General features: G+C 33.4%; 2 protein-coding genes and 1 long non-coding RNA gene across 5 annotated transcripts; all 3 read left to right on the top strand.

The window, feature by feature from the left end:
• Window positions 1-2020: 2020 nt before the first annotated feature.
• Window positions 2021-3556, top strand: LOC108758675 (uncharacterized). Its single transcript, XR_001939957.1, has 5 exons — window positions 2021-2191; window positions 2281-2465; window positions 2597-2997; window positions 3077-3195; window positions 3285-3556. It is a non-coding gene; the product is annotated as an uncharacterized LOC108758675 (long non-coding RNA).
• A 4811-nt stretch (window positions 3557-8367) lies between these two features.
• Window positions 8368-11294, top strand: car (vacuolar protein sorting-associated protein 33A). Its single transcript, XM_018503739.1, has 8 exons — window positions 8368-8560; window positions 8649-8845; window positions 9284-9768; window positions 9883-10003; window positions 10062-10222; window positions 10313-10858; window positions 10936-11058; window positions 11149-11294. Exons 1-8 carry the CDS (start codon window positions 8462-8464, stop codon window positions 11235-11237), a joined length of 1821 nt encoding a protein of 606 aa, XP_018359241.1. The 5' UTR covers window positions 8368-8461; the 3' UTR covers window positions 11238-11294.
• A 710-nt stretch (window positions 11295-12004) lies between these two features.
• On the top strand, window positions 12005-19775 carry Tao (Serine/threonine-protein kinase Tao). Of its 3 annotated transcripts, XM_018504148.1 has the most exons (13): window positions 12005-12182; window positions 12318-12573; window positions 14731-15164; window positions 15273-15621; window positions 15951-16126; window positions 16257-16419; window positions 16545-16894; window positions 17141-17386; window positions 17481-17708; window positions 17960-18199; window positions 18427-18684; window positions 18782-19038; window positions 19164-19775. In XM_018504148.1, exons 3-13 carry the CDS (start codon window positions 14859-14861, stop codon window positions 19282-19284), a joined length of 2694 nt encoding a protein of 897 aa, XP_018359650.1. In that variant the 5' UTR covers window positions 12005-12182; window positions 12318-12573; window positions 14731-14858; the 3' UTR covers window positions 19285-19775. The 3 variants fall into 3 exon arrangements, with proteins under 3 accessions (XP_018359650.1, XP_018359651.1, XP_018359649.1); XM_018504149.1 differs by lacking the exon at window positions 12318-12573; XM_018504147.1 differs by having other exon boundaries at window positions 12005-12573.
• Window positions 19776-22502: the final 2727 nt, after the last annotated feature.

Below are 22502 nucleotides of genomic sequence, written 5' to 3'. Positions count from 1 at the left end.
CAAGCGACCGGTTAAATCCAATTACGTATTAATAATTTACATTTGGTATCCCAATATTCAACACAATGAACGTGTAACAATAAGGATGAAATCACCAATGCAGAAAACGATTGCGGAATAGATAATGCGTCATAGAAGTACCCAATCAACGTTATTCTGCGTTATTCCGAGTAGCGCTAATTGGTTGTTTCAATGACGCATCTCTATATTCAGGTGCCTATTCATGCTAAACTCAACGCTCACATTCAGCGTCAAACTATAGGCACGGTCAATGCGATGTTACAAATCCTTTGAAGCGTTTTTTAATTGATCAGTTTGTAAAATTTTTTCTTCTAATTGGTCCATCTAACGCTTCAAAGCATTTGTAGCGAGACTTTGACCACAGCCTAGGTCACGTGATTAAAATTGACGCTTGATATTCGTTAGTTTCTATCACGTGACATGTTTTGACGCGCAGAAAATAAACCTCGAGCGTCGGCATGAAAAAGCACCTTTATTTATTTTAACGCCAAAAATAAGCGTCGAGCGCGTCAGCATGAAAAGGCACCTTTCCGCTACCCTTTTCCGCACTGTGTGATTTCACTCTAATTACATAAGTCGTTGCCTCCCAAACAAAAACTCTGGTGTGATATACAGAGTGTGTAACATTGCGGATCCACGGCAAGATAATTTCTAGATATAACTGAGACCACGACAGTACTGGTTATATCCGGGAATTACTCTGTTTTTATGAATCCGTAATGTTGTATTACTCTGTGTAGAGTAATACAACAGTACTCTCATAGTATTATAGTACAGTCAATTTAGATGAAAATTGAGCGGGATGTCGGAAAAATTATCATCAGGGTGAATTTTTGCACAGACCTTTATTTTTGCATAAGATTGAAGAAGAAAAAAGTATATCACTGTGTACAGTGGCCGCTAAGAATAATAATTAAACAAGGGGATTTAATAATAATTAAATAGGGTCCAAATTTCGGTTTTTTGCAAATATCTCGATAAATATCAATTTTACCAAGAAAATATAAGAAAGGAAAATTAAAGAGCGGAAAATTTTACATAGAAAAGGTTGTGTAAGTTTTTGTCGTACGGGCAATACTTTTCACGTAAGAAATTATGCAAAATGTGCTTTGCGCAGCGAAGTTGCGGAGCGCCCTGACAAGACGCCAAGCGAAATGGAGTTGCACGCGCGCACAAAAAATATCATAACTTTTGAACGAATTATCGTACAGAAGTCAGCCAAAACGCGTCGAAAAGCTGAAATCTTCAGCTTTTTAATAGAATTAGTTTCGTTATTCTACAACAATTTTTAACAATTCAACAATCGATTAAACAATATGTTATATACAATTTTTGACATTTTTCATAAAATCAACTATAAATCGGTATCGGCTTGTTTAAAAAAAAATCACCTCTAGGATATTACAGTATATACTTCATACTTTGATTCTACAAGAGAAAAACATTTTTTAAAATTTTCTTTAAAATCGAGCTATTGACATTTTCAGTAATAGCTGATTTTATGAAAATAAGTCAAAATTTGCATATAACATATTGTTTAATCCATTGTCGAATTGTTCAAAATTGTCGTACAATAACGAAACCAATTCCATTAAGAAGCTAAAGATTTCTTACTAGTAAAATATGATAATGCTCTCATATCTAATAGTATATTCTATCGCATACCTTTCCAGATAGCACAAAGAATTCTTTTCAAAAAAAGATTTCTTTTTGCATCTGAAAATAAATTCAGAATATCACTGAATTTTTTTTAATTCTCTGTGCTATCTGGGTTATCTAATAAAAAATGTCAAAAAATTATTAAACGCGTCGAAATACCACAAAACAGAACCCAATAGAACCAAAAAATGATTATAATATTACCCATCAGAAATATACGTGGATTTGACGTCGTAGTTCATGTTTACGTTTTATACACATAGAGGCGCTAGCTTTAACTCCGAGACGGAGCATAGAGTCTCCGTCTTCTACTCCAATTTACTCTCAAGTTTCTCAAGAGTTTTCTACAAGGGTTTTTACTAAGGGTTTTCTGATGTTACGTGCAACCAATACGTAAAATTTTACGAAGCAATCATGTCGTATCTAACAGGAGGTAGACTGAATGGGACTTATTCAGGAACAGACGAAGAACCGATTGTTTTGCCTGCTGGAAAAATGCGATGTCCCAAAGGTACTCTGACTTAACCTTTCATGGAGAGATCAAAACAAATTAATTACAAATTCGTTTTTACGATATATTTTTCCTTTTTTATTGTGCAGGCTATTGTATGAAACCAGTCGTTGGCCGGACCGATCGCCAAGTATAATTTATTAGAATACGGTGTTGTGAAAATGTATCCACTGTATGGTGGAACTTTGATAATACCACCTAATATTGCTAATGTTATATTTATCTCGAGGCCACAGTTGGAGCTTATGGATCTGATTGCGGAAAATGTTCACAGGTTGGTTTATAGCAATGTCTCTGAACAGAAAGGAACAAATTATATTAAATTCAAGAGAACTTTTTGCTGAGAGTAGGTATATATATGTAATTGCAAGTTTTTCTACAATTCTTCGTGTTATATTTTTACAGAGATAAAAATTTTAACGACATTGAGCCAGTTCTTAGTAAGAAAGCTAAAGTGATTTCATCTCAATATGACGAAAGACATGGAGATAAGAATGTGCAAGAAATTAAGCAGTTTGTTGCACGATTACCATATATGCTAGCAACAAAACAACTGGAAAAGGCTGGTTTATTAAAAGTAGCAGTTAGTACGACAAGATGCAATATTAAGGAAAGCATTAAGGCTCACTATCGAAGACGAGAGTGAAGTAACACCGAAAGATATTCCATGTACGCACCACTGAATGTGAGATTGACCGAGTAACTAGTACAACCAAATAATTAGCAAGGATTATACAACGTAATGGGATCATTGTGAGGTCCTACTGTAAGCAGCGTCCCATACAATGTACTTTCGTCAACGAGACGTAAGTCAAACCTAAATCTTGACTTATTCATACCTTATTTTTAATGTAATTTAGTCCTCAAAAAAAAAATTTATTTCAGGAAATTCTATTACTAGCGAAAATTCTGATTCTGAACCACCGAAATTAATTCTGGTCATTTTCAATGAAGGATGCACTTTCGCTGAAATATCTACTCTTCGGTTTCTATCGCGGAAGAGCGTAAATATCGTAATTTATATTAATAAGTATTTATTTGCACAAATAAATAAACGTATATATTATAGTAAACATAATATAATTTTTTTCAGTAAATGTCGAGTTTGTCGTGGGAACTACAACATTAATAAATGGCAACACGTTTCTTACTTCTTTGATGGAAGATTTAGAACGGACATGAGAAGAGGATTGCTTAAACTAGAGTATTGAAATAGAATAGTAAATATTTTTTATGTGATGAAGTAAACTAAATATCATATCCCAAGCAGAACATCAAGTCACTATGATATCAAAATGATCATTAAAAGTCATTTTTCACTTATTTCCGATTCATTTTAATGTAATTTTGACGTTATCATGACTTGTTGTTTTGCTTGGGATATTTCTTACCATTTTATTTTGTATTCATCAATTTTATACATATAATTTTTAAAAAAAGATCTTTTTTTTTTAAATCTTATATTTAGATGCTAATTGTATTTTGTACATACATATATGTACATGTATGTACATAAAAATAAACTGCTGCAGTACGTGAGAATGTAACAAGTACTTTTCTGTTTATAAAATCGTCGTGATACAATATACACTACCGTCAGAAAGTTTAAGACCAAGCATTTTAAAGATTTTATTTTGTTCTTTTTATTTAAAATATATGCAAGTTCAATTTTATTTTTCACAGCATTATAATATGTAGGTATAATCAAGTATCATTACGTAACTATTTAACGTATACTTGTTTTATAATTTTACTATAAATTATGTATTTTAAAATTATATCACGTTGGTTCTAAACTTTCTGCCGGTATGTATAATCCAAAGAGATGTAATGATGCTCCCCTCCCATCGTTCCCAGCTGAATTTAAATTATTATATTTATTACATTTCTATGTTCTTTTCGATAAGCCGTTATAATAATAGCCATTATATTAATAATAGTTAGTATAACAACTACAGAACTATTCTGCATTTTGCAACAGAGCTAGAATATTCGAAATTAATAAAATGTAATTTTCCCACAATGAGAATTGTTACTGTAATATTAATAAAACTGGTACGAATATCGATTCAATAAAATTAATTTAATTAGCTATTCGAGCCGCGCTGGATATTATTTGCGAACTTCTACAAAAATAATTTATCAATATAATGTCTACAAATAACTACAAATGTTTTAACCCTTGACGTTTAAACTTGTTTTACGTTTTTGGTAATTTTATTAAAATAAAATTACCAAAAAGTCAATAGTTCACGAGATATTTTCTATTTTATTTTAGCATATTTCGTATCAAAATACATATGCTAAAATATAGTATGACATAAGTCATCAACTATTGATTTTTTGATAATTTTACTTTGATATTTTCTCATGTACAAAATAACTAAAGGAATCATTAATTGAACATGTGTAAAAGAAGTCACATAAATATTAATTCATCACTTACCAACCCGATGCGCAACAGCGGAATTACACCTACAACGTCGCTATGATAATTCTGTAACAAAAAGAATATAAAATCCAAATTAAAACAGAACAAAAAAAATTAATCCTTATTTAAAAAAATTTTTACTAAACGCAAAGTTCCCTTAAATAATCATATAATAAACAAAAAAGAAACATATAATTTTTAAAATATATAATTTTTATGAGCATTAAATTTTTTAATTCATTATTCGGTTACATATTTATAAAAATAATTATACATTTTCTAAAAAGATCTTAAAAATACATACTTATAAAATTTCAAAATAATTCTAAAATAATTCTTTTTTCTAATTATTATTTTTAGATAATTGTAAAATAAAACGACTAAAGAATAAACAAAAAAAAATTTTTAAACAAATTTGATAAACAAATACGATATTTACCGCAAGGTTGCTCCGCCGATATCCGATGCCTCTCCCAGACCTCCTCCTCCTCTCAGAGTTGGGTCGACATCCTCTCGCACAGGACACTCGCGTAAAACACTCGCGAATAATACACTACATATTATAATCGCGCGCGGACTATAACTTGAGTCCGATAACTTGAACGGCACTCCCGGAGCAAACGCGCGACGCGACGAACCGGCTGCGGTTCGTTTCATTTTAAATCGGCGACGAGGGTACGTTAGCTTCTTCATTGGATTTTTACACAAAGAGAACGGTTTTATTCAATATCTAAAAATTTATCCAGATGTATCATTCAGATAGATCCGAAAATTTTTAGATACTTGAGAAAACCCGTTTTTTTCGTGTAAACGTCCTCTGAGTACTGAGCCCTCCTACCACGTCAAGGTCGTACCCGTGAGAGGGAAGATAGTCTGAAAAATGTAATATATATAGCTATTATCTATATCAGTATGCAATTACTATGCAATCGGTTAACGTTTAGAAACAAATATCAAACTCACGTCTGCAATTTGTTGCGACGTCATTGCGAAATAAATTCAGAGCAGATAAAAGGGTTGAATCTTTTATTTATAGATGATGTCTATAAGATATGATTAAAGTCAATGAAATGGGCTAGAGACTAATAAAAAAGAGAAATGTTTCTTTTATCACCGATAAATAGTTTCAAAGTTACGATTAGTTTTTTAACGGATCGTATAACGAAAGAAGGACAAAAACAAAAAATTAATTAAATTATTAAACTATATTTATTGTAAAAGTAGGAATTGCGTTATTTGCATGAGAATATTCATATTAAGGTTGTTTTTTTATGACTCGTGTGATACCGTTTGTACAGACAAGTAACCGGTGTCGCGTGTCGCTCTTCTACACATTTCTTTTTGAAACATAATAATCGCAAAAACTGCTAGATATAATACGATTACTAGTATTATGTGAATATTCATAAAATGTAGTATGATTAACTTCATAAAGTACATCTTTTCGTATTATATTTGGCATTCTTCGCGATTAGATTTCAATAAATAATGTGAAAGAGCCGCACGCGACGCGACTACCTGCTTGTAATTTTTTTATTACGGTTCATATAATTTATGCTGAAATTCATGTGTAAATGTAATTGAGTCGCGCAGGCGTATGGCATCAGCGGTTCCGAGAAACGCGAGATCACGCGGCTATTGTGTGATTCGCGTTTCACGGCTAATAGCGTTGCCATGGTAATAATTTGACACGAGTAACCAGTAACTGTATTCTGTGACTGTCTTACACGCCTCTCGACAACGGACAATTATCGGTGTCGTTGCGCAGATATTTTATATGGTGAAAAAGCTGCGCAACGACACCGACAACTGTCGATAGACGTGTAAAACAGTTACAGAATAGGAGCCCAGGGTACCTATTATGGAAATAATTGGAATGGATTCCGATCGGAATTATTTCGTTTTCTCCAGAAAACACAATAGAAATCTAGGGAATAATTGAATAATTCCGATCGGAATCAATTCAGAACATTTCCATAATAGGTGCCCAGTAATCTGTAATCATAACATTCGCCTATCTTGGCGGAAAGCGGCGGATGTACAATTTCATTGCAAGTTTTGTTGGAATCTCTCTTTCTATGTATACTTAAAAAATCACTGAAAATCTGCCATAGTAAATACTTATTAAGCATAATATGCTATACGCTTTTTGTAATAATACCATAGAAAAAAATGTAGTTTTCTCCGATTTTATAATAGATTTCGATGAGCCGCCTACGATAATTAATTGTACCTCGAGAGCACAATGCTATGTCAAATATCGTTGATACGGTTAACTACAAAGAGCTTTTTTGATAATTATGCGATAGTGAGCTTAGAATTTCTACTACCGTAAATACACTATTAACTATGGCAGATTTTCAGTGATTTCTTAAGTATACATACAAAGAGAGATTCCAACAAAACTTGCGAGTAACATGATGTTTCATTTTATCGTATTCCGATGAAATCATACCTTCCTAACAGGAAACGATAGAGAATGGTGGAGAATATTATTTCTTCCGGTTACTTTTTTCTTAAAATTTTTGCTTTCGATTTAGAGAAGCGATAGATTACGATTTAATTAGATTTTCCGTAGATTTCCATAGGTTTCATCGCTTTCTCTCTTTCGACATTTTTATTCATCGAAGTTTATTATGGTTTGTATTTGTCCTATTTTTGCAGTATTGTTATTACATACGTATGTAACGTAATCGCGAAAGTGCGTAGCGGCCATCGTGCGAGTCCTTCGGTGCGGTGCGGTGAGACGTGTGAAGACGTGTGAGTGGCAATGGCGACTGGCGAGCGCTGAGCAACGCCGCGCTTCCTCTCTTACCTCTCCTGCCGGCGCACCAACTGTTTGACAAACTGGGCCGGACTATACCTCGAGAGCGGTCGGAGCCGTTTCTATTCTTTCTATCGGCGCGCTCTCATTCATACAATTACATTATTACGGATATCGCTAAATGGTAAAAGATTTTTATGTTTATTTCGATCCCATCTACTTTAATCTGTGGAGAATTGGGAAAGTCTCGCTGGACACCCTGTATATAAAATTATGCATAATAATTATGTGTGAGCAATTTTTTTCACATTTTTCCAAACTTGTATTTTTCTAAAATAATCAATGCGAAAATTATCCCTTTAATTATTTTTTGTTTTCACATTAGTATTATTATTTCTATTACACTAAAAAGTAATTTTATAAAAGAAAGAAGGATGTATGAACATGTATGGACATATTTCACACATATATAATTATACATGTATGAATATTTATGCATGTATGTATGTTTATATATATTCATGCATGAAAAATTTTTTTACTGGGATATTACATGGGTTAAACAAGGACGAACAAAGTTGATTTTTCGTCTTTATCTAATCCACGTAATAATATGGCAAAGAACCACAAAAATGTAAACTTTACCTTAGTTTGGTACATGAAAAAGGCCGACCGGGATGTGTTCACTCTCAGGTTTCTCTCTGACAGTATTTCGTCGATTATTCATGTTTCCTTGTTACCAAAATATGATAATGTTCTCGTATCTGATAGTATATTCTAACGCATATCCTATTAATAAAAAAATAAAAGAATTATTTAACGCGTGGAAATACCACGGAATAAAACCCAATGGAACAAAAAAAGATTATGTTATCCATCAGAAATATTCACAGACTTGACTACATAGTTCATATCTACGTTTTATACACATAGAGGCGCTAGCTTTAACTCCGTCTCCTACTCCAGTTTACTCTCAAAGCTTTTCTGGTTTTATTGAAACTCCGTCGTCTGCAACTGTCAAAGTAATCTCGGATATGTTAAGTGCAGTCAATACGTAAAATTTTGCGAAGCAATCATGTCGTATCTGACAGGAGGTAGATTGAACGTCGGACTTATTCAGGAACAGGCGAGAAACCGATTGCTTTGTCTGTTGGAAAAATGTGATGGCCCAAAGGTACTTACTCTTACTTAAACTTCTCTGGACATATCAAAACAAATTATAAATTCGTTTTTATGATATATTTTTCCTTTTTTTTTCACAGGCTATTATTTGGGACCAATCGTTGGCCGGACCGATTGGTCTGGTCGCCAAATATAATTTACTGGAAGAGTACGGTGTTGTGAAAATGTATCCACTGTACGGTGGGACTTTAACGATACCACCTAACATTGCTAATGTCATATTTATCTCGAGGCCACAGTTGGAGCTTATGGATCTGATTGCCGAGAATGTTCATGGGTTGGTGCATAGCAAACATTATTAGATAGAATACAACATATTTATTCGGTGATATTAACAAAGAGTCTTCAGCTTTCATTTGTATGCAAGCCAAATTTCATTCTTTCTGCCTTCTTTTCCAATTTTTATTAAATACAGATTTTAGCATTTGAGTTAAAAAATTATTTGGCAATATAATAGAGATGTTGAAAAGCAATCCTGAATTTTTCTACATTTCTTGAAAGTCTAGAGCAGTAAAAAAAATTGAGTTGGACAAAAAAGATTCAGCTTGCAATTGGAAGGAGTAAAAATATGTTTGCAGACAGACTATCAAAATTGTGTGGTCCTAATAATATATAATGATAATAAGTCATATGTCTAGATTTTATTATAATTTGAATTAAATTAACATTTATTACAAAATAATATATATTTGTTTAGAAATTTATATGTTTGCAGAGAAGAGGGTAAGAGACCACGTAAAGAATTTCACTTGTTCTTTGTACCACGCAAGAGTCTACTTTGTCAAAAGAAGCTCCAGAATCGTGGTGTCTTTGGCAGCTTTACACTGATTGAAGAATTTAAGTGTGATCTCTTTCCATTTGATAATGATCTGCTCTCAATGGAACTCAGTGGATCCTTTAAGGAATTCCATTTGGAAAATGATCCCACTTGTCTCTATCAAGTTGCACAAGCCATACAAGGCTTGCAAAAGTTATATGGTAAAATCTCGAAAATCACAGGAAGAGGACCAGCTGCCAGTAAAGTTTGGGAATTACTGGAGAGACTAAATAGAGAGGAAGAAGATAATAAATCACACCCTGCATCGTCTGTAGCCATTGAACATTTATTATTGTTGGATCGGTCTGTAGATTTACTGTCACCTTTAGTCACACAATTGACTTACGAAGGTTTAATTGATGAAATATATGGAATAAAATACAGTAAAGTATTGGTTTTGTACATTTTTTATATTTCAGAATTATAATTTTTAAACATCCCTTTAATTTGAACGCAATTTGTACAAGGAATAATAACAGAAATATCTTCCATTATAGATACTGTGCAATTACCTGCAAGAAAGTTTCACGACTCTGATGACTCTCCCACAGCAATGTCTCTGAATGAAAAGGAACAAATTATATTAAATTCAGGAGAAGAACTTTTTGCTGAGATTAGGTATATGTGTAATTGTACATAAATTTCTCTAACAATTCTTCATATTATATTTTTACAGAGATAAAAATTTTAACGGCGTTGGGCCAGTTCTTAGTAAAAAAGCTAAAGTGATTTCGTCTCAATTTGACGAAAGACACGGAGATAAGAGTGTGCAAGAAATTAAGCAGTTTGTTGCACGATTACCACACATGCTAGCAACAAAACAATCTTTAGCAAGGCGTAAGTAATAAAAAGATGTGTTTGGATTTAATGTTTTCTGATTTTATTTTTTTTTGTTTTAATAATTTGTTGTAACTTTTCTTTATTTAGATACCACAATCGCTGAGATGATAAAAGAAGTCACCGACTCCAGCAACTTTCTAGAATCATTGCAAGTCGAACAAGAATTGTTAAACTGTATCGACACAGACAAACCGAATGCATATATCGAAGATATGATAGCTCAGCAACAATCTTTATTGAAAATTTTACGTCTCCTTTGCATACAATCGTTAACAAACTCTGGTTTAAAACCAAAGCTATTAGATTACTATAAAAGAGAAATAATTCACACTTACGGATACCAACATTTGCCAACTATATTAAACTTGGAAAAGGCTGGCTTATTGAAACAACAGCAGTCAGTACGACAATACGCAGTATTAAGAAAAGCATTAAGGCTCACCGTCGAAGACGAGAGTGAAGTAACACCGAAAGATATTAGTTACGTACATTCCATATATGCCCCACTGAGCGTGAGATTGGCGGAGCAACTAGTACAACCAAACGGATGGCAAGGATTGAACGACGTGATGGGATTATTGCCAGGTCCTACTGTAAACAGCATCCCATACAGTGTATTTTTGTCAATGAGACGTAAGTCAAGTCTAAATCTTGATTTATTTGTAGCTTATTTTTAATATATTTATTCTTTAAAAAAATATTTATTTCAGGAAATTCTATTACTAGCGAAGACTCCAGTTCGGAACCACCGAAACTAATTCTAGTATTTTTCATTGGAGGATGCACTTTTGCCGAGATATCTGCTCTTCGGTTTCTATCGCAACAGGAAGAGTGTGAGTATCGTAATTTACATTATGTAGTACTTATTTGTATAAATAAATATAATATAACGTATATAATAGATGTAATATAATTTTTTTCAGTAAATGTCGAGTTTGTCGTGGCAACTACGAGATTAATCAATGGCAACACGTTTCTTACTTCTTTAATGGAAGATTTAGAACGGACATGAGAAGAGAACTGTTATTAAACCAAAAAATATCGAAATAGGACAGTTAATATTTTTTATGTGATAAAGTAACTGTAAATATCTTATATTTCTTTCTTATTATTTTATATTCATAAACTTTATACATATAATTTTTAAAAATAAGATATTTTTTAAAAACCTTATACATATATGGACGCTAATTGTATTTTGTACATACATGTATGTACATGAAAATAAATTGCTGCAGTACATGAGAACGTAATAAGTACTTTACTATTTATAAAGTCGTCGTGATAATCCAAAAATGTTTAAGGTTTTTTTAGATATTAATGAAAGTAACAAAAATCTTTAATAAACAAAAAGATTTTCTCTCTAAACTGCTTATAATTTTATAATTAAGCGTCCCCCTTTGCAATTCTCCTGTAATTTTATAAATTTGTATGTTTCATACAGATAATATATTCTAAAAGAGAAAATCGAGTCGCTTTAATCTTTGAAGCATACTGGTATGAAGAATGTTCCACTTTTTTTAGTGTTTGAACATGCACGTTGAAAAAGAAAATTTTGAATCACAAAAACTATAATTAAATCGGTAAAATAAACATTTGAGGACGACCTCGTCAACAATATAGAAATTTTTATATCGGTGAAATTATCAAAGATCTCCAAATTATTCGTCAGTCAGTAAATATAGGAGAGAAACTTCCACTTTTCGTTGAATCGTATCATGATAAAGTAGCACAACGAAAGGGACGGTAAGAGGCGAGTTAGTTCGCAACGTGACCGTCGTAGAGCGCCACCGCCATCGCGAACGGACGGCTCTCGCGCCTGGTGTACCGTGTACCGTGTAGTGTGTACAGTGTATACGGTGCAAGTACGGTACGAAGCGGGACGAGCGAAATCGGACGTGAGACGTAGGTGGAGGAATCCTCGCGCACGGTCCTTGTGGTCGTCCGTGGATCCGAGGTACGGTGGCCTCGTCGTTGCTCGCTGTCTCGCGGCTCGTTCTCTCGCGAGAGAGTGCTCGCGCGCACGTACGCAAAGAGAGAGAGAGGGAGAGAGAAAGGGCGAGAGAGAGAGTATATGTGTACGTGTGTGTAGGTGCGTGCGTGACGTGCGAATACGGCGACGACACAACGACGGCACGACGACGACGAAGCGTGTATTGTTCCGGGGCGCGGTGCGCGACTTTCGCGAATCAACGACGGGCTCGCCCGAGGATCGCAGGAGTTTAATTATGCCCGCGGGATCGTCGGCCAGGTTCAGGAAAAAGAACTGCTACGCCTCCGCCTGAAGAGAGCGCACACGGAGCCTACGAGGCGCATGCTTCCCCGCCCGCTCCCTCGCCATTTTGGAGGTGAATACAATTTTCTCGACCCTTTTTTTAGCCCGACCGAGCCCTGCCCTGGTGTCCCAACGGGATTCCCATCCGCCGTGGATCGCGGCGCGTGAAACCGCACGATGTCACGCCACCCAAACGGACAGACAAACAGACGGATGGATGGACGGATGGATGGACGGGGACGTGACGGGACCGGCCGTCGTGATGCGCGCGCTATAACGCGTGAGGTACACGTTTTCGTCCCGTCGTCGTCGACGGTGCAGCGCTGCACCGCGACGTCCGTGACGCGGCTGGGGGTGCGGCGGAACGCGAGAAAGACGAGGACGGCGACGGAAAGAGGTGGGGCAAGGGGTCCGATTGGCCCGACGAGCGCCGAGGACCCAACCCTCCTTACGCCCGCATTTCTCCACCTCCTGCGAACTCTCGCCGTCACCGTCGTCGTCCGATCTGCCCGTCGTTATCACCGACGTCGTTGTCTTTGTCATCATCATCGTCCGATCTGCCCGCGGACTTTTCCTCCGCCAACGAATTTCCCCGACGTCATCGCGTCACCACCAATCTCTCGCGAAAAGGATCGCGAATCCGGAGGTGGCTCGCTCGCATTTAAGGATGTTCCCCCTCGGCGCCGCGCGTCGATAATTCTCTCTCTCTCTCTCTCTCTCTCGTGCGCGCCCTGCCGAATTTTGCCCCTCTCCCCTTTCCGCCCTCTCTTTTTCTCTTCTTCCTGATCCGATCCTGTTCGCGCGACGGAATTGTCACAGAAACGACGATCTCCGATAGTCTCCTCTCCATCGAGAATCGGCCTCCTTGATGATAGAGACTAGGTATCAGCCGCTCGAGACTGCTCGAGACCACGACGAGTAACATGACTAACGCGATAACAATGACGGGACTGCGGCGGTTCTCGTCACTTCTATAGGAAGAACGTGCCTATTTCTGTGTCGTTTGAGCCGTTACATGTTTTCTCCTCGCCCTCCTCGCCGTCGCGATCGCGAGGGAAATCGCATTTAGATCCTCACTCGACCCCGCGAACGAGATAAAAAACGGAAACGATACGACAACGACCGATGACAAGATTCGGACAATGGGCCGAGCGTAAATGTTTGTTGTGCCTCTGCGTTTTCAATGCGCCGTGCTACCATTCAGTGTACACTCAGTCCTTACGCTCGTAAATCACACGTAAGGTACATCCGGCTCGGAGGAAGGCCTCGCGACTTTTGATACACGAGTGGAAAATTAGCGGATGCTTTTCCGAGAAACGAACAGTTTCGTCCCGAGAGAGTTCTCGGACCCGTGATGAACTCGGAGTTGAAAATTTCATAAAGAATTTAATTGCTTGCAATTAAAACGCTTGCAATCACTTTCATACAGTGAAATTAGAGAATATGAGTAGGAAAGTAGTGTTTCCAAGATAATCTCCGGTGCGAATCGGTTATAATGTAAAACTGCAAGGCTTTATTGTTAAATTCTTGACATTAAAACATGACAGTTTTTTTTTTGTGGAAATGCAGACATGAAATTTGTAAGGAGACACAATTGAAACGTTTTGTAATTGAATGATAATCTGATTAATGTAAAGTACACAAATATACTTTATCTGTATAATTATGCAAGAACGATACCATTAATTATTAAGATTTTAAATTGTTAATTTGAAAGTATTCTTATATTTTCATTGCAAAGTTATCACTTTTAATTAGTGTGTGATAAAATTAATGATTTGCAAATACTGAAATGTGTAAATTCCTTGTTGAAATTTGAAATAAATTAAAAAATATTGACATATTAAGATATTGATATTAGCTACGTGAATGTTTTGAGAATACAAAGAAATGAAATTTCATCTTATTTGATTATAATGATCTTTATCACAAACCTGTATTTATCGAAAATTCCTATTTAGTATTAAAAATTAAAAGTTAATAAATCTTGATCTTCTTTGGCATAATTTTGTAAAGACTTATCTCTGAATAAAATAAGAAATCTGCCCTTAACGTCTCATATAACAGTTTATGAGTTTTTAAGTATTTTTTCTAATAATTTTATATCTTCTCTATGTAATTGATTAGATTATGAAACAATATATATAGTGATGCAATATATATTAATTATTGTAGCTTTAAATTTTATGAGCTTAATATGTCAAGACCTAAAAACATATTTCTTTTATAGAATGTTAAGTTTGGGAATGGACTGACAGAGGATTCAATAAAAACAGACGGTTCGGGCAAGGAATCTAAAGATAACAGGGTAAGGTGTCTGGACTAGGCCTCGGGCATCTAATTATCAACAACTCGACTATGCCAGCTGTTGCAAGGCCTGGTAGTTTAAAGGACCCAGAGATTGCCGAATTATTTGAGAAAAATGATCCGGAGAAAATATTTGAGGATTTGCGCGAGATCGGGCATGGTAGTTTCGGGGCTGTTTACTATGCACGATGCCTGGTTACCAAAGAAATTGTTGCCATCAAGAAAATGTCTTACCTGGGGAAGCAAACGATGGAAAAGTGGCAAGACATTTTAAAGGAAATTCGATTTCTTAGGCAACTTAATCATCCTAACACTATAGAGTATAAGGGTTGCTATCTCAGGGACCACACTGCCTGGGTATGTATGATATTTTTGTATCTATTCGATTAATTCGATTATATTTTAAATCCTTCAAACTAGCATTTTCTAAATAATATTAAAATTGTATCGTGTGTTGTTTTGCAGTTGGTGATGGAATATTGTCTTGGCTCTGCATCAGATATTATTGAGGTACACAAAAGACCACTAAAGGAAGAAGAAATAGCTGCAATATGCGAAGGTGTATTGCGCGGCTTGCATTATCTTCACTCCCTTGGAAGAATCCATCGTGATGTGAAAGCTGGAAATATTCTACTTACTGAGAACGGTACAGTGAAATTAGCTGATTTTGGGTCCGCGAGTATAAAATGTCCAGCCAATAGCTTCGTAGGGACTCCGTACTGGATGGCGCCAGAAGTTATATTGGCTATGGACGAGGGGCAATATGATGGCAAGGTTGACGTATGGTCATTAGGAATAACGTGCATCGAATTAGGTATATGTATTTAACATATTAATTATAATTATGTATAAAAATTTATCACAACATCAATATGTTTGTACATCAACAACTTAAAGTAATTATTACCATATAATTTAAATTATAATTACAATTATTCAATATCTGCGTTTATGGCAATTCTTTTATGTCCAACAAAGTGGCAATGATTATTCCAATTCAAAAGATAATATAATTTTTCAAAATAAAATTCTATAATTTAATTAACATCTCAATTTTTCTATTTTGTCAAAGAAAAATAGTTTTATCTATATTCTTATTATTCTTAAACACAAAACTTACGTTATATATATTATTGATTATAGCGGAAAGAAAGCCACCTTATTTTAATATGAACGCAATGAGCGCCTTGTATCATATTGCACAGAATGACACTCCAACGTTAAATTCGCCAGATTGGACTGATGTTTTTCGACATTTTGTTGAGGTGTGTCTCACAAAAAGTCCAATTGAAAGACCAACATCCGGGAAACTGTTATCAGTGAGTTGTCCTTATGTATATCTGTAGCGATACTTCACATCCGCATGTATTTTTGCTTTTTTTTTGTTTTATTATATATAGTATGTTAGTAGTAGTCTAGTTGTTCTCTTATAGGCTTTCAATTTTACAGCATCAATTTGTCACCAGACCACGTTCTCCTCAAGTTTTGATAGATTTGATACAGAGAACAAAAGCCGCTGTTCGGGAATTAGATAATTTGAATTATCGTAAAATGAAGAAGATCTTGATGATCGACGCATGTGAAACAGAGAGCACAGTTGGTGATGCTGACGGTATGATCATTATTTATCAAATATCAATCTTATACGTATATTTTTTACGCTTATACTTTTTTTTAGTATGCTAATTAAACGTGCTGTACATACTTTTGAATCTTCAAAACTACAATCACTTACAGATACTCCTGATGAACAAACAGGTGGCGATAGTAGCAAAAGCAATTCAATTACCTCAGAACACTCGATTCACTCGATGGGCGTCTCAGCAAGCTCTCAAAGTTCCTCCACCAATAGCCTGCCGCTACCAAATGCTGATGGTAATGATTATTCTTCAGGATCTGTCAGAAATCGGCATAAGGTTTCAGCAGGTGGTGTCACTGCCAATCTTCTTGAACACGGTGCCAATAATTTTGCAACAATTAGGACAACTTCAATTGTTACGAAACAACAAAAAGAACATATGCAAGAAGAAATGCATGAACAAATGAGTGGATATAAACGAATGAGGAGAGAGCACCAAGGTGCTTTGGTAAGAATTCAAACATTCTACTTAATATCACAAATGTATACAATCTTTACAAATAATTTCACATAATTACGATTGATAAATTTTGAAACTTGTCTGAAAGAATTAAAATTTTGATAAATGATTCAATTGTTTTAAAAAATGTATTTAAGTAAAGAGATTTTAAATTTCTAAACGATAATTATTGATAATTATGAAAAAATTTTTTAAATATTTATATTTATAATGTAATATTTCTTATATTTATAGGTGAAATTAGAGGAACGTTGCAAAATGGAAATGGAGTCACATAAACAGCTGTTGGATAAAGAGTATGAAACTTTGTTACAACAGTTTAGTAAGGATCTCGAGAAATTGCAACTCAGACATCTACAAGAGTTAGAACGCAAGTTAAAACAAAATCAAAATGCTGAGAAGAAACTTAATAAAGAGATAACAAGTAGACATGAAGCTGACCGTAAAACTCTGGAAGCTCAACAGAAGAGAGAGTACAAAGTAAGATGTTGGCATGACAAATTTATCGTAAAATTTTAATTCATATCTTACACATTTAATTTATATCTTTAAACATATGATTTTATTTATATAGGCCTATAAAGAAAGATGGAAAAAAGAACTTTCTCAGGACGAAGTAACTCCAAAGAGGCAACGAGATGCTACACTTCAAAGTCAAAAAGATAATTTGAGACAGATGGAAGCGCAAGAGGAACAACGGCTTGCGAGGGGACAACGAGAATACTTGGATCTTGAAATTCGAAAATTCCGTAGAAAAAAGTTACTCATCTTCCATAGTTTGGAACAGGAGCTTCTTCGTGAAGTTCGTATTACTATTGATATTTAAAGATTTTTTTATTATTAGACTCTCATATATTTTTTTTCTTTGAAATTTTTTCTATATCGTATTTTTTTATTTTAAATATTTTAAGTCAACAACTCTTTTCCCGTAGTGTTAATTCCGAGATCAAGCTTATTGATTCTTATTGATATTTTTGTCTTATGTAAGATATTTTAAGAGTGTCAATTTTTTATTACATTATATACATTTATATATGTATATATATTAAACAGGAATTGAATAAACGGCAACAGCAGCTGGAGCAAGCACATGCTATGCTTCTGCGACATCATGAAAAGACGCAAGAATTAGAATATAGACAACAAAGAGCAGTACACGCACTTCGTGAGGATCAAGTACATCGACAACATTCAACAGAACTTTGTAATCAGCAGGATTATATGCAACGGGCCGAACGGGATCTACGTAAAAAGCATGCGTTAGAACTTAAACAACAACCGAAGAGTCTCAAGGTAAATAACAATATGTAATAATATGAACATAAATATTGATATTTGTTCTTAGAATGAATGTTTTCAAGTAAAACATTAAAATTGATACTTTAATATCAATTTTATTGTATTTATATAGAATAATTTGTGTAAAAGAAATTCTACTCTGACGTATATATTATTTCCAATGTTTTCTTTACATATGTGATATTGTATTCACAAATGAAGTTTAATTTTATTAATTTTAGCAAAAGGAAATGCAAATTCGTAAACAGTTTAGAGAAACTTGTAAAATACAAACACGACAATATAAAGCGTTGAAAGCTCAAATCCTGCAAACGACTGCTAAGGATGAGCAAAAAGCAGTTATTAAAAAATTAAAGGAAGAACAAAGACGCAAATTAGCACTTTTAGGTGATCAATATGAGCAAAGTATTGCTGAAATGCTCCAAAAGCAAAGTATACGGTTAGACGAGTCACAAGAAGTAGAATGCCATAATCTTAAGGTTCGACAATTGACATTATCATATATTATTGCATATTATACTATGCTACACTTTATAATTATTCGATATTAATGATAAATTAATATTAATCTTACAGGAAAGGTTAAATTATGAATTAGAAATTCTAATGGCATACCAATCAAAAAATAAGATGCAAGCCGAGGCGCAGAGGAACAGGGAACGTCGTGAATTGGAAGATCGTGTATCCGTTAGACGAGCTTTACTTGAACAAAAAATGGAATTAGAAACTCAGGAATTCCTTCGAGAACGTAGTGAACGTATACGCCTGTTACATGAAAGGCAAGAACGGGAATTGCAGCAATTTGATGAGGAAAGTGCAAGAATAGGATTCAGGTACGTTAACAGAGAATGAAAATATATAGTACAAAGTTTAATTAAGTTTTTTGCAAGAAATATGCTATATTTATCAAACGCAAACGTTACATTATATTTTTATAGTATTTTTCGAATGATTGCAGTGCTCTGGCGATAGCTGAAGCATCAAAAGAATCTTATCCAGACGATGAAAGCCTTAGTGGCTCCATGTTAAGTCTGGCTCACAGTAATAGCTCCACGTCCTTCCCCCCTAATAGTCTTTAATTTTAATCATATTAATATACATATACATATATATGTACGTATCTATGTATGTATATGTATATGTATGTATGTCTGCCTGTGTAGTAAGTACATGACGAGTCTGCCGACGTATAATAATAATAATTCAATGACTTACAAATATAACAAGGGTTGGCTCGTTGCGTGCATTGAACCGAACCTGAAAGATTTGTTAAGGTTGGGAATGTGTATTGGACTGAAATTGTCATAGGCGCGTAATTTTTAATCGTCCAGATGTATCGACATACTTTGCCAGAAAAGAAAGAGAAAGCTTCATATTGAAGAAGAATTTAGATGCTTTTTGCAACATTGTAATATTTATTAATCGTAACCAAATATTCTGAGATGCATATAGAGATAAAGGAAAAACTTTCAAACATTAATTTCATTTCTAATATTCATTAAAGAATCTTTAAATTTATAGGCCAGATGATGTCAACATAGGGAATAAAGAATTTTATACACACCTATACCACAGAAAAAAATTTAGAAACATTTATTTATTAATATGCTACAAATATAATAAAAATAACAGTACAATAGTTATAATGCTCGAAAATAATATATATTTTATTCTTTTTCCCTTAGATAAATCTGAGATATTTTTCTCAGTGTAGTGTTCTGACTTTTACATTACTTTCACGAAAAAAAACTTTAAAGTTTTTCGTGATAATTGAGCATCGCGCGCATTAGTATATTTTTTACGTATTTCCAGATTTTAATTACATATATTCATTAAAGAGTAATAGTGGAGAATTTGTAAAGTAATATTCTAATAAATTTAGTAAAACTATCTTTTTGTTGTAAGTGTAAATATCAGCAATCAAACGTGCATTTCTCTAATAGAGGTTTAGATTCAGGATACAACAAGTTATCCTTTTATTGCTTTATACTTTTCAACTTATATCAATATAACGAATTTAATTGCTAATAAAATTATTGTTGAGAATTAGAAGCAATTGGTATTCACTTTTCAATTCCTTTCAAGTTTCCTGTTGCGTTTGAGAATTCAGGGTATTATCATTTTATCTTTGTTGTTTATTGAATATTAAACAAAAATAAAATGATATCTAGATATACCCAGGTGAAATTTCTAAACGCAGCTTTGTAAGATTCTTTAACGTTGTATCTTGGATGTTTCCTAAATATGTAATTTACATAAAATTAATATATAAAAATTATTTATGTGATATATTAATTTATATCTATTATTGCATTGTTTAAGAAAATTTAAATATTCACATTATATAATGAAAGATTCTTGATAATGAAGATGTTACGTTTTTTTATTAATCTAAATATTTTCTACGTTATTATAAAGTAAATTTATTTTCAGTTATAAAGCTAGTTATTTAGTGTCTCACATGATTTCCTTTTCATTTCCATGTCTTTATTCATACAGCATTAAACCAGTGGAGTTAAAAGTATTTATATATTAAATACGATATTTAATGAAAAGGAATAAAATCATGCAGATATTAATTACTTTAAATATAAGACGAATTGATATTATTGATGCATTAACTAAATGTTCTACACGTTTATACTGATAGCTATAACATTTATCTTAATTTGATATGTAAATTCCCCAAAATATTCACTTTTCATAATATTTCAATTGTACCGATTATTTGTGTTTTACGAGAATAAACGTTCAACAAACGTTTGTTCCTCCAAATTGCTTACGAGAGTCTAAAGTGTACTTTTTGATTCATTGCGCTCCATTATATTTATATTGTATCATATACTCTATAACTGCATTCGAAATTTCATCCAGTACACATCCCAATGTTGTACTTTTACATCAAAATATACATGTTTTGTTTTCCTATTTATTATTTTTTCATATATTTTTTATTTTATATATCACGAAACCATTATACATGTAAAATCCGTATCCATGATTGTGACTGTTGTTCCTTCCGATGTTTTGTTATATAACAATTTTCCTAGAAAATCAACGAAAAACAAATATCTCGTTTTTTATTAAATTCAAAAAGTACGTATTAAGAAAGTGTATTTCCATTAATGATAACATTTTTAAGCAGGGGTGCTACTGTATTATGTAGTTAATACTTAGCAACACATACAGTCCATTTATTTTTGAAATATGAAATGTCAGTAAGTTTTATTGTATAAAGCATTTCATTGTTATCATAAAGAATGTAAATTTTTACGATTCAATTAATTTCTTTTTAATATATATTTATAGATACATATGGAGAGCAGTAAAACATGTCACCATGAAATACTTGTAAACGATAGTTGAGAAAGCCAATCAAATACTTGTATTATATATTAATGCGTATATATTATATTAAAAAAAAGAACTAACGTTCTATAATTTTATTTTACGCTTATAACTTGAGATTTTTCACGTAAATTAAAACAAAAATGTTTAGTTTTAGAAGAAATATAAGTAATTATAAAACATATTGCGGGGCATGACCAAAAATATTGCATTTTATTTCGTAAGTTCGTTAATCTTTCTTCCCCCATATAACTCTTATACATTTAAACAAAAATTGAAAGCTTTAAACGACATTCACATAATAAACATTTTGTCATTTGCATTATCAATGGCAACATAGCATATACATTCCAATTTTTATTTTATATATATATATATATAATATGTATATATATATATATTATGTATTTTTTTTATTTTTCATGAAAATGAAATTTGACGCGAAAATTATACGCGGCTAGCATGCATCGAACGAATATCTAAAAGTGTGTTCAATTATAGTGATATGAGTGATTGTAGTAAAACATAAACAATACAATTGTTATCATGGTTATATGTTCCAAATTGTACAATACGGAAAACTGTCACAATCAACCGAAATATTTCCCATTATGATATGTAAATACAAACGCATATTATACATAGTAATCGAAATGTAACAACTCATTATGGAAAAGACAGTAAGATGACATCCATGTGTGTATGAAGATACATTTAAATTCTTCCTTAGGTTCTTATTAGGGAGATGTCCGAAATCAATTACTATAATCAATTTGAAACGTAACAGATTAACAGAGATTGTTCGTGCTAACAAACCGGATTCTAAATTACGTAAAATGTGTGGTTTAGGAAAACTGTTTAGACTAATTTAATATGTTATACAATACGTCTTTCTGTTATTATAAGTAACTAATTAAACAATTACGATTATTAAAGTTTTAGATTTCAA

This window comes from Trachymyrmex cornetzi, unplaced genomic scaffold (genome assembly GCF_001594075.2).
Source record: "Trachymyrmex cornetzi isolate Tcor2-1 unplaced genomic scaffold, Tcor1.1 scaffold16, whole genome shotgun sequence".
Classification (NCBI taxonomy): Eukaryota; Metazoa; Arthropoda; class Insecta; order Hymenoptera; family Formicidae; genus Trachymyrmex; species Trachymyrmex cornetzi.
This window is presented reverse-complemented; position numbering and strand designations above follow the sequence as displayed.

Bases quoted from the DNA above. Each gene is read 5' to 3' on its own strand.
- Tao (XM_018504149.1), top strand. From the start codon at position 14,859: ATGCCAGCTGTTGCAAGGCCTGGTAGTTTAAAGGACCCAGAGATTGCC. The intron at 15,622-15,950 runs GTATATGTATTT...TATTGATTATAG, and splicing joins AATAACGTGCATCGAATTAG to CGGAAAGAAAGCCACCTTAT. The intron at 16,127-16,256 runs GTGAGTTGTCCT...TCAATTTTACAG, and splicing joins CATCCGGGAAACTGTTATCA to CATCAATTTGTCACCAGACC.
- car (XM_018503739.1), top strand. From the start codon at position 8,462: ATGTCGTATCTGACAGGAGGTAGATTGAACGTCGGACTTATTCAGGAA. The intron at 9,769-9,882 runs GTAAAGTATTGG...CTTCCATTATAG, and splicing joins AATATATGGAATAAAATACA to ATACTGTGCAATTACCTGCA. The intron at 10,859-10,935 runs GTAAGTCAAGTC...TATTTATTTCAG, and splicing joins TGTATTTTTGTCAATGAGAC to GAAATTCTATTACTAGCGAA.